The sequence below is a fragment of the Papaver somniferum genome, chromosome 8 (assembly GCF_003573695.1).
Source record: "Papaver somniferum cultivar HN1 chromosome 8, ASM357369v1, whole genome shotgun sequence".
Classification (NCBI taxonomy): domain Eukaryota; kingdom Viridiplantae; phylum Streptophyta; class Magnoliopsida; order Ranunculales; family Papaveraceae; genus Papaver; species Papaver somniferum.
In genome coordinates, this window is record NC_039365.1 from 107,482,801 (window position 1) to 107,499,707 (window position 16,907).

The 16,907-nt window shown below is 34.6% G+C and overlaps 1 protein-coding gene across 1 annotated transcript; it reads left to right on the forward strand.

The window, feature by feature from the left end:
- Positions 1-13,386: 13,386 nt before the first annotated feature.
- On the forward strand, positions 13,387-16,662 carry LOC113302505 (putative dual specificity protein phosphatase DSP8). The gene is made up of 7 exons (XM_026551424.1): positions 13,387-13,695; positions 13,805-14,252; positions 14,520-14,642; positions 15,021-15,114; positions 15,459-15,541; positions 15,632-15,721; positions 16,080-16,662. The coding sequence occupies exons 2-7, from the start codon at positions 14,022-14,024 to the stop codon at positions 16,479-16,481; spliced, it is 1,023 nt and encodes a 340-aa protein (XP_026407209.1). The 5' UTR covers positions 13,387-13,695; positions 13,805-14,021; the 3' UTR covers positions 16,482-16,662.
- Positions 16,663-16,907: the final 245 nt, after the last annotated feature.

Below are 16,907 nucleotides of genomic sequence, written 5' to 3' on the forward strand. Positions count from 1 at the left end.
CAGGACTTTGCGTACGTGATTCCGTTAGCTGATCTCACCCACAACTATGAGTTGATACGACCCAAAGTCGAATACTTACAAACAAATCTGTCTCCCACAGATAAATCTATTCCGGTTGTTGTTTCCAAATTTAGATAAATCAAGGTGAACATGAAACTCAACTAATACCCCAAACTATAATCCCGAAGAACAACCTAGAAATATAAATCACCTCACAATAACCCAATTGGTTAACAGAAAAAGTTATTGCGGAATCACAAGAGTCTGAGACGAAGAACTGTTGTGATTACTTTTTATATCTTACCTATCGGAGATAAATCTCGAGTAAATATTAGGGAAGATAAAACTCAATACGATAGAACAAGTAAGATCTGAATACACAACTACAGAGAAAATAGTTGGATCTTGCTTCACGAATCCCAAATTAAGTCTTCGAGTCGTTAACCTAATTGTTACAACATTGCTCGGTCGAACTCGCATGCGTTGCTATCTCAAGCATGTTTTTCAATGTTAGTGATCAAAACTATAAGTCTTGATTTCTAGTCTATTATATCTAAGTCTCGGACTAGGATAAAAAGTGTAATTGAGATCAAGGACTTCATGGCGATTCATCATACAAGTAGAAGAACTACTCAAGGAACCGGTGAAACTTCTCGACAAAAAGGTATGTGAAGACTTGAACTTATCCATCACTCAAAAGTATTTACTCTATCTCTTACTCTTTGAGACAAGAAGTTGTATGCTATATATATATATACTTGGATTATACACATTTGGTATTTCGAGCCGAGTATACCTCGCCTATGTATATCTCGAAATATGTGTTGGTAAGATTTCCGCTTCGATCAAGTTTGTCTTTACCATGTGAGGAAAGTCATGATATGTTTCAATCATCTTGAACATTTCTTTGACGAGAAATGGTGTAACAACTGTATAACGTCCTCTAATAATGTTTCAATGATTGAAATTAGAGTTTAGATTACATAACCAATGGTGTACATAAGCATTGTTGTGGAAACACATTTATGTATAAGTTCTATTCCTTGAACCAAAGTTTGCGAACTTTGTTGATCAAGAGAACCGGAAGAATGGCGTGAGCCAAGTCCGCGAACTGCCGAAGTTCTCAAACCCGAGAATTTCTGCTGGAGTTGACAAACTACTTGCGTGAAGCTAAGTCCGCGAACCGGCGAAGTTCTCATACCCGAGAATTTCTGTTGGAGTTTGTAAACTCTGCCCGGTAACTTAAGTCCGCGAACCTAGTCTGCGAACTTGAGAAGGTTATATATCTGAAGATGATTTCTGAACTTAAACTTAAAAAGACTAAGGAATGCAGTTTGCAAACCGTGGCTATAAAAGTTCATGAACTGATTCAAGTGAATCAAATCATCTTTGCTTCAATTGTGTCTTGTGTAGTACATAAGATTTCCTTACAATTGAACAACTCTCTAACTAGTTCATTTGAAGTCATTTGAACTAGTTATGGTGAAGAAGAACATGGTTGATATGAAATGCTCATATGGCTAACTATTTGGTTATTGTTGAACCAACAAGTGCATACGTTTGGGTACGGTTAACAAACCTAAAAGCGTGCATTATCAAGTGTGTGTAACAAGCTAAGTTTTCGATCTAACGGTTGAGAAATATTAGCTTGAATCTAAATCAGGTTTTCATCTAACGGTGAATATTGAATGCTTTGTTACTAAGCTAACATTGATTGCAAACCATGGTTTGAAAGACTATATAAAGGAGACATCTAGTATTGTGCAAAACTAATCCCCACACCTTACGTGTGATACTAGTTTGCGTGCTACAGTCGATTCTCCTTTAACCTTTGGTTTTCTTCTTCTAAAACCAGGTTAACGACTTAAAGACTTCATTTGGATTGTGAAGCCAGACCGATACTACTTTTATCGTATTTGTGTGATCTGATCTTGCATCTTCCATCGTACGAGTGCAATCATATTGATTGGCTTGAGATTGATATCTCCGATAGGCAAGATATAAAAAGTAATCACAAACATCTTCGTCTCATTGTTTGTGATTCTGCAACATCTTGTTTCGCTACCATACGATTAAGATTGTTGTGAGGTGATTGATAACTCTAGGCTGTTCTTCGGGAATATAAAACCAGATTATCAATTGGTTCCTGTTCACCTTGATTATTATAAAAAGACGGAACAAAACCTTTAGGGTTTATCTGTGGGAGACAGATTGATCCTTTGATAGACTTGTCTGTGTGAGACAGATTTGTTTATTATCAAAGCCTGCGATTTTGGGTCGTAGCAACTCTTAGTTGTGGGTGAGATCAGCTAAGGGAATCAAATGCGCAGTATCCTGCTAGGATGAGAGGCCTAGGGAGTATAAATGTACCTTGGATCAGTGGGAGACTGATTGGGGTTCAACTACAGTCCAGTCCGAAGTTGGCTTGGAGTAGGCTAGTTTCTGTAGCGGCTTAATACAGTGTGTGTTCAATCTAGACTAGGTCTCGGGTTTTTCTGCATTTGCGGTTTCCTCGTTAACAAAATTCTGGTGTCTGTGTTATTTCTATTTCCGCATTATATTGTTTATCTTTATAATTGAAATAATACAGGTTCTGCATTGTAGATCATCAATTAGAATATCCAACCTTTGGTTGTTGATTTAAATTGATTGATCCTTGGATATTGGTCTTTGGAACCATCCAAGTTATTCCTTGAATTTGATTAAAGACTCGCTGATTTTTATTAGCTTGAGTAATTCAAATTAAGAGAGAGATATTAACTCCTCGAGATACTTTTACCTAGATTGAGTCTGACTGTCTAGTCGATTCTCTATAAAGTATTACGGAGTTAGTCCATACAGATTGCTACTCGAAATATTGGGTGGTGTTGTTAGACCCCCGCTTTTTCACTAATAATGGTTTTGGAAAACCTAGGTTAAAGGAGAATCGACTCTAGTTTGCAAATAGGACACAAGGAAGTGTCGGGATTAAGTTTACCAGATGCTAGAATTCTCCCTTATATACTCTTTAAAATCAGGGTTGCTTACAATCAAAGCTAAGATAGATAAGTAACAAAGCAATTGATATTTACCGTGAGATGAACTCCTGATTCAAGATTCAAGCTAAGTCTACTTAGAAACTAAGCAATTAATCTCCATCGTTAGATGGTATTATCTTGATACACACAAATGAAATATACCTATATTTAGATGTGGATGAACCGTACCCAAACATGTATACCTTGTTGGCTTAATAATAGTTAACCGAAGTTAGCCATATTAACACTTATAACTTAGCCATATTCATCTAACACTTCTAGATCAAATATGATGATCAATTAATCATGATAAATAATCAAATGAATCTAAATGTGTTTCAAGAGAGTTGTTCAAATGTTCATCATCTCATAGAAATATATATATGAACCAGTTGAAACAAAATCGGTTTGGTTTGTAACTGTACAAAGTACTTATACAAGAACCAATTCATGAATATAATGCCACGGTTTGTAAAACTAGTTCACATACCTTATTACATTAAAGTTCCAGGGACTTTAGTTCGCGAACTGAGTTCGCAAACGAACCCGAGTTCATGAGTATGAAAATCCATACTTGCCGATTTTTGAACCCGACCACTGTGTTCGCAAACTGAGTACGCGAATACCAGTTCTGAACTTTGGCTTTGTCCAGCCGTTCGCAAACAGGGTACGCGAACAACAGCTCCGGACTTGGCCTTGTCTAGCTGCAAACAGGGTTCGCGAACAACAGCTCCGAACCTTTTCACATGTAAACCAGTTTGCAACCAAAGTTCACAAACAATAGTTCCAGACCTGAACTAGACTTACACAGTTAGCATACAAAGTATACAACCTGTATTATATCTAGACATGGTAGCAGTTATAAATATCTCATTTAATCATTGAAACATCCTTGGAAGACAACAATGGTAATCTTACACACACGACTAGCTTCAAGTAATTTTCAAGGGATTAATCGATTAATACGAAACTTCCCAAGTTTACATCAAATGATTGTCTCACAAATCATATAAGATGTTCAAGGTAATTTTCACATGATCATCTTTGACTTAATATTTAGTTTCCAACAAATAAATTGTCTCCAACTAAACTCGTCAAGTATACGATGAACTTAGCTAAAGCTAAAAGCTTTCAACACGTATTTTGAGAAATAGATAAACGAGATAAACTCGGTTCGAAATATCAGTTGTGTATAATGTAAAAGTTTATATAGTTATACAAATTAGTCCCATTAGAAGATAAAATATAATAGTCTTCTGAGTGATAGGTAAGTTTTAGTCTCCACGTACCTTTTGTTGATGAAGTTCCTCCAAGCTCTTCAGTAGATCTTCTTCTTCAATTGGTGAACGCCGTGAAGTCTAAAGCTCAACTACACAGTTCTATCCTAATACGAGACATAGCTATAAGTATACTAGAAATCAACTATATAGTTTTGATCAACTAAACTGGACAAATAATCTTGAGATAACAACGCTTGCGAGTTCGACCGAGCAGTGCTCTAACAGAATATATCATGGCCGCTCGGTAAAACAAGAAACCATCCTATTTTGTAAGCATAGATTAATATAACAGATACAAATGTCAAACCAATTTTAAGAGGGACAAGATCTGTAAACAAACTACTTTAACAAAACCTTTTGACAAAGCATGCTGATCTTCCGATTTTATATATTTAGAGCCCAGGATTATTGGATGACATGGCATACAAATATGCTTTGGTGTGTGTTTAGCTTAACATATTATAATCTTATGTGAATGTAGGAAACATATAAAATATTTCAATCAAGCTTAAATATGTTTAGGGATGGGATCGGTGAACAAACAGTTTTAACAAGCCATGTTGACAAAACTTAATAACCTTAGGCATCTTAAAATCGTACGGTTTATATGTATGACGACATGTTGCCCAGTTTAATTTTGGTATGTGTTTAGTTGTGCACAAATTTTAGGATATAACTTAATCATCCGTTATCTTCTCCCCAAATCTCTGCTTTCTCCGCTTCACCATCTTTACATAAAGCTCCAAACTTTAATCCTAAAATTCTTATTTTTCTATTGAAAGATAATAAACTAAAAACATAACCGTCCGATCATCATTGTAAACTCACTGCTTGGATCAATAGGTAAAAGTTAGACTTTTGATTTGTTTTCACATGGTTTGAATAGGATGATCGTTTCAAGCTCAGATCTATGGTTATTCAGTTTTGCTCACCATTCAATTTCATTGGTACAAATATGAATCTGTTTTAGACGCAACATGGTTACGTCGCTAAAATTACTCATTAAACTATATTGAATCATTACTATGTAATATGTATGAAGCTAATGATCATGATTATACATATACTGATATACAAATTCACATTAATACGAAATGTTTGATAACACTTAACTGAAATTTATATGTTAGTGATTAAGCCAAGTGCATAATATAACAAAATTGTGCGCCATCCCATCAAAGATAATAACCGTCAGATGTAAAAGTTCTAGTGGTTAGTAAATCTTGTCAAAAGGTTTTGTCAAGACCTTTTGTCAATGGATCCCCTCCGATATGTTTATACACTGTGGTAATCACAATTAACTTGATATATATCGTAAATGTTACTCATGGTTCATAAAGTGCCGATGATTTTTTATATAATAAAATCAAGTTCTATTTTTGCTCTTGAAATCAATCTAGAAATTTACAGATGATGATGGAACGAACTTCATTTTTAAAAAGAAAAAAATTTCTGTTGATAAAAGGTTAATCAAATAACATTTTAGTTAGATTTTTCTATACAATATTCTTTGAAACAAGATTTGTACATAATCGATTAAAAGTTATCAATTGTTATACAGTGTCGAGCAAAATATATGTTTTTTTTTAGATGATGATTTACATATTTTTGTCGAGCAACCCAAGTATAAAAATAAAAAGGAATATATCGTGGTAATGAATGACCAACAATACAGGTTCTTTTGGCAATTTATTTGATAGGGAGCCGATGATGGTGGTGAAACTTACGAGAGCGAAATGGTTGGTGCTGGCTCTGGTCATAAATTAGTAGCAGTAGTGGTGTTGGGTTCAGAGAGTATATGACTTACATTCATTATTGTTTACATTCTTTTACATTCTTAAAACTTGACTTTTATTAAAGGGAGAGCAAAATGTGATCCAAGGAGTGCAAAAATCGTAGTCGACTCACTAACTAGAGCCAACTCAATAAATTTTTCTGACTTGGTCTAAAATATCTTATTAATCACACACATCATTGGCACATGTTAAAGAGAACTTTTTCTTATCGCCTTCTTCTGAGAAAAAACTCTTAACTTCTGAATCGATTGTAGTGTCCATTGATTTTTATGCCCGCTTGAATAACTTTTCGAGGGTTTATTACAAAATGGAGGCTTTATTTGGATCAATCTATAATTCGAAATCATCTGAGCAAAAGGTCATTGGAGTTCTTCACTGATTATACTTCTTTCAAGTATTGTTAAGTTTGTGGACATAAGTTAATTTGGAAATGTGGGAACCGGCTCAAGATCGTTATATTTTGGAAATGTTTAAGGGGCAAGGTAGAAGATCTATGATGTCTTTTGATTGAGAGCTTTTATTTTAGAATAACATATTATATAGGAATCCATTATCATTTATAATTGGAATAGCTTAATATACAACAAACTGACATGGTGCAAAGTCGGTATGCAGTCAAAATTTTGTGAATCACTTAAATATAAAAGCAGAGATCTCTAAATATTTAATTTAAGTTTTTTTAGGGTTCATGACTCGTTAAGGAAGAAGAAGAAGGGAGTTTCAGTTTTTTTTTTTTGACGTGCCTGAGAAACGTATGGGGTAGTAAGGATAATTTCGACCGAGTTAGAAAAAAACGCTGGGTTGAGCCTAGTTAGTGAGTCGTTTACAATTCTTGCACTCCTCGAAACACATTTTTCTATCCTTCTAAATAAATCTAAAACTTTGCTCGCAACCAAACATGAACCGGACAGAATTTATATGCCATGTCACCATTTTTTTAAGCATGCACATATTAAAAACCTGATTAAATTGTTATTACACGTGGGAATGTGATTCCCATATAATCGCTTAACAAATTTTGATTAAGAAATGCCGGATTAGTCTGGTCCCAAACCGAGGTTGAAAGGTTTCCGTTTGCTAAAAAGTTTGCTAGGCTGTCGGCTGCCTGGTTTCCTTCCCTATGATTGTGTTGTATAACACAATATGAGATTTAATTCATTCGATTTTTTGATTCCTTAAATCATTTCATAAATATACCATGGAGCTTCTGACGAAGATGTAATGAAGTGCATGAGATTTTCTGTGTCCGTCTCGAATATAACATTAGTCCAATTTCTTTCAATCGCAGTCCTGGTCGCTATTACGGTTGCCCAAGTTTCCGTTGATAGCGCCTTGGTGATTCCTAAAGGTTGTGCGAGTGCCATCATTGTTTGCGCGTTTGAATCCCTGCAGATGAAACCTGCTCCCGCCATACCTGGGTGGCTTCTATCGACCAAAAATGTTAGTGGTTGGATATATGCCCTCTTGTTCATGATTAGTTAAGACCTTTTGTTTAAGATCATATCAAAAATCCATTGGGAAAATTAGGCGCAGGCCCAAAAAAAATAATATTTTCATTGTCAGACCCACAATTAATTTTAGGTACTGTGACACCCATAGTTATTTCCGAGACACCCATAATTATATGAAATTATTAAAAATGTCTGCATGACGGATTATGCATCCGCATGACGGGTTATGCATCAGGGGTATAATTGGCAACGCAACTTGGATATAACATATCTAAAAATCCGCGCCTTGGAATTTTACAAATTTTATATCGTTGGAAATATTTTTAAGAGAGCTACTTAACGAGTACAAACAAGAATATCAAATTTTTGTTTTTCACGAAAAAATCGGAGATGATCATCATTTTAGGCAAAATTTTCGAAAACTTAATACATAACTATTATGCAGCCATCAAAAAAGACGCATAACACATTCTGCAGACGCATAACGAATTATGCAAGCATTTTCTCCACTGCATAACAAATTATGCATTCGAATAACAAAGTTATCCATTTATAACAAGTTATGTAACCATTGTTTTGGTTGATTTTAGTGCGTACATAAAAAAATTGATGCATAATGCACTATGCATCCATATTTACGGATGCATATCATGTTATGCATCTATTTTATCGATGCATAAAAGATTGTGCAACAATTTTCTCGATGCATAATGCATTATGCAGTCATATTTTCGGATGCATAACAGATTATGCATCCATTTTCACGACTGCATAACATGTTATGCAGATATTATTGTAGGTGCATCACAAGTTATGCAGTCTTTGTTTTTGTTTGTTTTAATAGTGTGCATAATGTGTTATGGAACCGTTTTCTGGACTGCATAACAAATTATGCAGCAAATTTTGTAGATGCATAATAGGTTATGCATCCATTTTTATAAACTCTTCCAAGTTATTTACTTAATCATTTGTAATCCTTCTTGTTAAGGTGATTTTGGATTGAAATGTATTTGCAACTGCTGCACAAAACAAGGAACTTAATACGTCAGTGCTCCATCTCATAGCTCCACTGCCACTATGAATCACTAACTCAATCACCGTCACTTGAGTGGAAATAGTTTTCATTAGCACTAGGCATTAGCATCAGGTAATGACACCACTTGCACTAGTTTTATGCTTCAAAAAAAAAAAGAACTAGCATTAGCACTAGTTTTCATTAGCTCGTTCCATGTACAGATGCTAACATTACTGGCACTATATATTTTACCAAACACGTACAAGATACTTACTGCGCTCCCTCTGAGTTCCCCTTTTTAATGGCTACTTTTCATTTGTACAAATGGAACCAAAATCTCTTTTCCCTTTACATTTTCGAGTAGTAAGTTTTATGAGTCCTCCACCTCTTTTAGCAAAATTCAATTAAGAATCCATATTAAATTTGAGAAATTTCAAAGTGAAGAAGACGAAGAACGGGAAATCAGGGGATCTAGTAATTTGCAAAAAAGAAGAGTCAAATATATTACTCACATCTAACATAATTGAAATAATCAAAAACAAATAAAAACCCTAAAAGTCTTAGGCTGTCAATTGTGAGATTAGGAACATAAGTTCTCAGATCTAAAATGCTAAAAATGAAGAAGAGTCAAAAATGGATGCATACCATTTGTTACAGATGGGTTTAAATATTCTTTTTTTCTACGAAACAACAGAAGAATAATTCCTCAGCACGACCAGCATACACAAAGGTATTCTCATCACATGATTAGAGAATACCATCATTTTTTTCTCGATCTAATTCTAACCCATATGTTCTTCTCAATCTTAAATTCGAAATCAATTCCCACAACCCCATGAACCTCTCCCTTTTCTGAGTTTTAGGTGCCGCCATTCTTCTCTTGGTTTCAGACAGTGCATGACTAACTATACATATCGACTAATTTGATTTCTAAGGTTTTGTCGATGGATAATTTTACTCATCGGGTATTCACGGTATAGTGGAGAGGAAGAAGAAAAGGAATTGAAGATGAAGAAGAAGAAAAAAAAGACCCGAAACAGAATTTTATAAATTATGGGTTTGGGAGATATTTTTTCATAAAAAATGGGTGCGCGTGTGAGTTTTTCTGGCCGTGGGTTTCATAGTGGAAAATTCTGAAAATGGGTTTGTCTATAGTTTTACAAATCCATTAGTATTTTTTGTCAAAACGTTTATTTAAAACCTTTTGTTCCTCGAACCCAACCGAATAAAGAAACCCAACACAAAAGCCCAAATGGCACAATGGAAAATTGTTGGTCATATTAATGGCATTTGATTCCCACGCAATATCCGTTGTGAAAAATACTAGAAACACCCTATTATATGGGTTCAATATTTTGAAGCCCCACCAAATGGATCATATATTGTCAACTCCATACTTTCAGAAAATGATATTGCTAGGCCCAAAGAATCAAATTTTCTTCAGATCTGGCCCATAATTAATTAATACGAATTTTAATAATACCAAGAATACCCTTTAGTATTTATTCAAGAGTAATATCATAATACATTTTCATTTTTCTATTTTCTTTCTCTCTCATCTTGATCTCTCTCTCTCTGCTGTAGAAAAATAGTTTATAGGGTTTCTGAGATTCATCTTTATCTCTATCAGGGTAAATTATTGTCATTGATGGCGACGATGGAGATCACAAATCCACCACCAGGAGAAGGAGGAGTATCAGTTTCAGTAGAAAAAATAAATCCACGAAACAATTCGAATTAATAGATCCGCAGATTCAACATGAATTCATCAAAAATCTAAGTATGAGTATCATCTTCTATTAATGCATTTCGCTTTCATTTCTTGGTTTGTTAAGACTCTCTCATACGTTGTATTTGTCTCCTTGGACAGTGAAGAAAAAAAATCAAAGCTCTTGTAGAGCCGCAGAGGAATAGTCAAATGAAAATGAATTGCATATATCTGTCAGGGATTTTTTTCCAGATTCGTAATATGATTTTAATCTTTATTTTTGATTTCAGATTTGTAAACAGCTTTGATTAGAAACATTTTTACTATTTCAAATGATATTATTTGATGAACTCGTAACCGGAGTTTACATCTGTTTACATTGGTTTTTAGATGAAAATCTTGAAAACATATTACAAAAATTTGCTAGGTTTCTTTATTGAGAATCAATCAATCTCTTTATCTTAATTCTCGACTGAAATTTTGTTTCCAGATTTGATATCAACGAATCGTTATCTTATTAATGCTATAGATTACGTAGCTTATGCTGATGAGATTAAAGAAGGGCTAAAACGTTGTGTTATCCAATTCTACAGCAATTTAGTGAATGATAATTTTTGTTACAGTATGTGTAACCTGAGGTTACACATATATATCATGTTGTATTTTTAGCATGGAATTTGTATTTTTCAGTTTGTTTTTTGTTTTTTATGAATTTACTGTGAGTTTTTTGTTTGATACTGAGAAAAGGATGAAGAAAAAATCTTGTTTCAGAAGAACAACTTTAAATTGATGATGTAGACATGCTGTTTTTTTGTTACAGTATGTGTAACTTGAGGTTACACATATATATCCTGTTGTATTTTTAGCATGGAATTTGTATTTTTCTGTTTGTTTTTTGTTTTTTATGAATTTACTGTGAGTTTTTTGTTTGATACTGTGAAAAGGATGAAGAAAAAATCTTGTTTCAGAAGAACAACTTTAAATTGATGATGTAGACATGCTGTTTTTTTTTGTTACAGTATGTGTGACTTGAGGTTACACATATATATCTTGTTGTATTTTTAGCATGGAATTTGTATTTTTCTATTTGTTTCTTATTTTTTTTGAATTTTTTGTGAGTTTTTTGTTTGATACCGAGAAGAGGATGAAGAAACAATCTTGTTTTGGAAGAACAACTTTAAATTGATGATGTAGACATGTTGTTTTTTGTTACAGTATGTGTAACTTGAGGTTACACGTATTATCATGTTGTATTTTTAGCATGGAATTTGTATTTTTCTCTTTGTTTCTTGTTTTTTGTGAATTTTTTGTGAGTTTTTTGTTTAATACTGAGAAGAGAGGATGAAGAAACAATGTTGTTTCAGAAGAACACCTTCAAATTGATGATGTAGTCATGTTTTTTTTGTTACAGTATGTGTAACTTGAGGTTACACATATATATCCAGTTGTATTTTTAGCATGGAATTTTTATTTTTCTGTTTGTCTCTTGTTTTTTGTGAATTTTTTGTGAGTTTTTTTTTTATACTGAGAAGAGGATGAAGAAACAATGTTGTTTCAGAAGAACAACTTCAAATTGATAATGTAGTCATGTTGTTTTTTGTTACAGTATGTGTAACTTGAGGTTACACGTATATATCCAGTTTTATTTTTAGCATGTGTAACTTGAAGTTACACATATATATCCTGTTGCATGTGTATTTGTAAATAGTTGTAGCATTTGTATCTTTAAGACACATTTGTATCTATTTCTTTCTGCATATGATATATTTCTCCTGTTGAGTATGTTGATGACTCATTTTTTGTTTAGCTTGTCGGAAGCTATTGGTTATTAAGTTGTGGTGGTGTTGATGGTGGAGGTGCAGGTTTTGGAGGAGGATGAGGAAGCAGTGGTGGTGGTGGTGGTACTGGATGATATTTGGAGGATAATTTGTATTTGGAGTTAGTGGTGGTGTTTTGGTATGAAGCTGAGAGGTTTGGTATGGATGTTAGAGCTGTATTAGACACTGTAAGTTGGATCTACTTTACATTATGCTTGTCTTAGTGGTGGTGTTTTGGTATGGATGTGTTAGACATTGTAATTTGGATCTACTTTACATTCTGCTTGTCTTAGTGATGGTGTTTTGGTATGGATGTGTCATTTTTAGTTACACATGCTAATTACATGTGTAACTTCTAGTTACACAATCTAAATAGATGTGTAATTTCTAGTTACATATGCTAATTAGATGTGTAACCTTTACTTACACATACTTTGCTTTAGGTAACTTACGCTTGCAAGTTCATGATAAATGGCATATTTCATATGCAGGTGTAACTCCTAGTTACATAAGCCAGATGCATGTGTATCTCCTAGTTACACATGTTATATGCATGTGTAACTCTCAGTTACACAATTCAGATGCATCTAGTCAGATGCTTGTGAAACTGAATATACACTGTTGTATGTACTGTTCATTTTAATCTTATAAATACTGATTGTTTGTTGTTATATTTTAGGTTTCAGATAACTTCTTAAAAGCTAATTTCTTAAATGTGGTAATGGTCTCGCTGGAGCTGGAGTTGACGCTGAATACACAAGTCAGATGCATGTGTAACTCTCAATTACACTAGATAGACACATATGTAACTCTCAATTACACTAGACAGATGTGTGTGTAAATTCTAGTTACACATGCTAAGAAATTGTTGTAAATGAATATTAAAGTAATACATGTATTTCTTTTGTGTTTTCTTTTTGATGTTTATTTTCTACATATATATATACAAGTGTAACTTTGCATTACACATATCATAAGATGTGTAACTTCTGGTTACACATGCCATATGCATGTGTAACTTCTGTTTACACCTTCACACTGTATTTTAATAATTTCGGGCCTAGATTTAATAATTTTGGGCCTAGATTTAAATTTTATTTAATTATGGGCTTGACAACATGCATAAGGGTATCAAGGTCTTTTAAAAACTCGGGGCCTAGATTTAAACTTTTTTTAATTAAGGGCCTCATATTATGGGTTATCCATGGGTTGGGTCTGAGCCTAATTTCCCCATATCCGTTTTCCTACGTTTTTGTCCTTCCCATTAAATAAATAAATAAATAATATTAATTAGAGGGAAAATCTCTTGGAGCGGAGTTGTTGAGAAGTGCTCTTTCGATTTCCAGAAGAGAGAACCTGGCGGAGCAAGAATACTTTTTTTTTGGGTTTTTTTTACAATCTTTTCTTTGTTTAACGTGTTTGATTCAGAGATTGACAGAAAATTACCTAAAGAGAATCGAATCGCTTGTTATTGAGGGAATCGTCTATACCTTTTCCGCAGCGAATTTCTGGTTCGATTAGTCTAGATCCGTTCAAATTTGGTGAAGAATTGGTACTTTTTTCCTGATCAGATCCGTTTGATGCTTCAATTTTGGTGAACAATCTCAGAAGGTATTCTATTGAATTTCATTCTTTTTGAAAATATATTTTTGTTAGTTTTTATTGACAATTTCCTTCAAATTTTATTGACTTTTTTTGGGGGGTTTCTTGGCTTTGGCAGGGAAGAAAAATTGAAGGTTGAGATGAGATGATCGATTTGTGAACAAATTTGGGGAAAACTTGTAATATGTTAGATGTAATTATTTGATCAAAACATTGAATTGTTAGGTTTTATTTATTTATTTGAAGAGGCTGTGAGATTGGTTTTTTTTGTTTATAGAGTTTTTGTGTGATTCTTAAGTTTGATTGTGTAAAAGTGGAGGTTTCGATTCAAGAATATGTATATTGAGGAATTGAAGGAGGAGGGTGAGTTAGAAGTTGCAGTAACAAAAAGTGAGTTGGTTGCAGTAGAAAAGGATGATCTTCAGCGTAAAGAAATTGCCGTGTCTAATGCGAAGAGGGCTTTTATACTAATTGGGGCTAGGGCTCTTTTCTACCCGACTCTTCTGTATAATGTTGTCAGGAACAAGATGCAATCGGAATTCCGTTGGTGGGATTGTGTTGACGAGGTAACGTTTCTTTGGTAATTGTGATTTTGGGTATTTCCTCTTAAGTAGTTCAAGTACTATGTTATGGATAATACATAGAGTTTTAACCACCTAAGTATATATGAATTATTATAAAGATGTTTCTTAACAACTACTGTCGTGTTGCTGGGATTTATCACTATGAATTATTATAACCACCGTTGTTCACAACGTAGGTGCGACTCAGTTGATTCAAATGGTCTGATTTTTTTTTATTTTGATGCCATGCTAATACTTTTGCTTTCCCAGTTTATACTGTTAGGTGCTGTTCCTTTTCCCACTGATGTTCCTCGCCTAAAACAACTTGGTGTTCATGGAGTGATCACACTAAATGAGTCATATGAGACTTTGGTGCCCACATCACTGTATCAAGTGAGTACTTCCGTTATGTCTTTGTTTTGTTCTGTTTCAGTCTGATTCTTTTATCTATGTCAATCTAATCAAACTAAATAATATAAGTCATGCTAAGCAGACATCATTGTTTATAGTATAAGTCTGCTACCATTTTGACACATTCCTGTAAATGCTGACACTTACTCGTTTCTTCTTAGTTTCATTACCATTCATATATTATTGGCGTACATTTCGAAATAAGTCTTTTGCTTATCACTTAATGGTTGTACACCTGGTTTTGGCGTCGTTGGTTTAATATTCGTTAGATGCATTTTGCTAGGCACGTTTTCGTTCTTGGATTGTTTTTCTTTTCTTTTTCCCCCATCTAATGGTTGTCTCCATCTGTGTCTTACACAGGCTTATGAGATTGACCATTTGGTGCTCCCCACAAGAGATTACCTCTTCGCTCCATCGTACGGCAATATATGCCGAGCTGTAGACTTCATCCACAGTAAGTGCCTAAATATCCCACTTCATCTATTTTATATCCTCTTCATTACAGTAGTGTTTTTCTTAAGAAATAATGCAGATTGTCAATCTGGCTTGGTCTAGTATGGTTGTGGTGACATTGGTCCCAGGACCTTGCTCCTCGTCTTTTGGTTATGCAGTGTTCAGTAGCCTGGATATCCTCGTTTCTGATTACGCGAAACTGAGAAACTTTACATTTCACCATGTTCTTCCAGCTGGAGACCACTGTTTTGTCTATTCACTACAATAGTATTTATCTGTTACCAAAATTGTTACTGCTCCTTCTTTTTGAGAGTGTATTTATATCTGCTTTTTTCTCTTGTGCAGAGAATGCCTCAAGTGGGAAGACTACATATGTTCATTGTAAAGCTGGTCGAGGGCGAAGCACGACTATCGTTCTTTGTTACTTGGTTTGTACCGATAATCTAGAAATTTGTTTATGTTAGTAGTATTTAAAGTGAACACCTAATTATTTTATACCTTGGTTGGTTGGTTTTCAGGTTCAACACAGGCAGATGACCCCGGAGGCTGCATACAGGTATGTGAAGTCAGTTAGAGCCAGGGTACTCCTAGCTAAGACTCAGTGGCAGGTACTCGCTGATGTTGGATTCTGTTTGGAAGTAAACATGCTGTTAACTCTCCATTTTCACGGTGCTAGCCTTTAGCAAATACAATATTCTTAGGATAGCATATTGCGCATGCGAACCGCGGTCGCGAATCCGGTAACACTGGTTTCTTTGAGGGCAGGCCTAGAAATTTTAGATAGTAGTTTTGTGCGCATTTAATGTTATTCGAAGTATATTGTATTTATGAGATTATAACTAGTTCTCTGGTTGTATATTGCCATAAACGAATGATTACTATTTCTCTAAAATTTACCGTATTCGCTTTTCCTTCCGTAAATTGGTGTCTGATGAATTTAAATCTGGTGGTCTCTTACTTTTGCAGGCTGTTCAAGAGTTCTATCGGCTTAAGGTTAAAAGAGTAAGTAAACCTGGCAACTTGGACAATCAGTTAGTCCTGAAAACTTCATCAGATTACCCGGCCTCAGCTACAGAGGTAGCTATCCTTGATGACAATTCAGTTGTGGTGGTAACTGAATCAGACCTCGCTGGATATGATGTGAATTCCTCAGACTGTGCAAGTGTGGGAAATGTGATATGGGCAGAATTGAGCTTGGTTTATAGAGTCCAGTTTGCTGGTCAGTCAGCATTGGCAAGGCTTTCATGTTTACGGCTTAGCTGCGTGGCACGTCAGAAAGAGTTGGTTGAAAGTTTGAGCAGGGAGAACAGTTGTTCTGTTGGCACTGATCAATTAGGAGGTCTTGGGGTAGACATTCACGTCTACTGAGTGACTTCAGGCTTTCTCCCAAGTGCCACCATGTGTGTTACATGTCTAAAATGTATATAGTTTCTTATATTGTACGAAGTCCGTCTTTTGTATTTTCTGACAACCACACAATCTTCTTTCCACTATGTATTGGTTGTTTTTAAACACTGATCATTTGAAGGGTAGGGGACTATGAAATAAATATTAACCCGTGGGTGCCAAAATGAAAAAAGACTGGGTAAACCCAGGTATCAAATTAGCAATGTAGTTCCCCGAAAACTTCTGTAGCTTTTGCCACCTTTATATCAACTCCTGTGAAATTCATGACATAAATATCTGGTTCTAAGAATTCTAAATGGGTACAAGCAATGAATAATGAATTTTTTCCTTACTGGATCTTCGGGACGGATTACATAATCCTCGTAAAAGAGTATGTCTGGTTAGGAA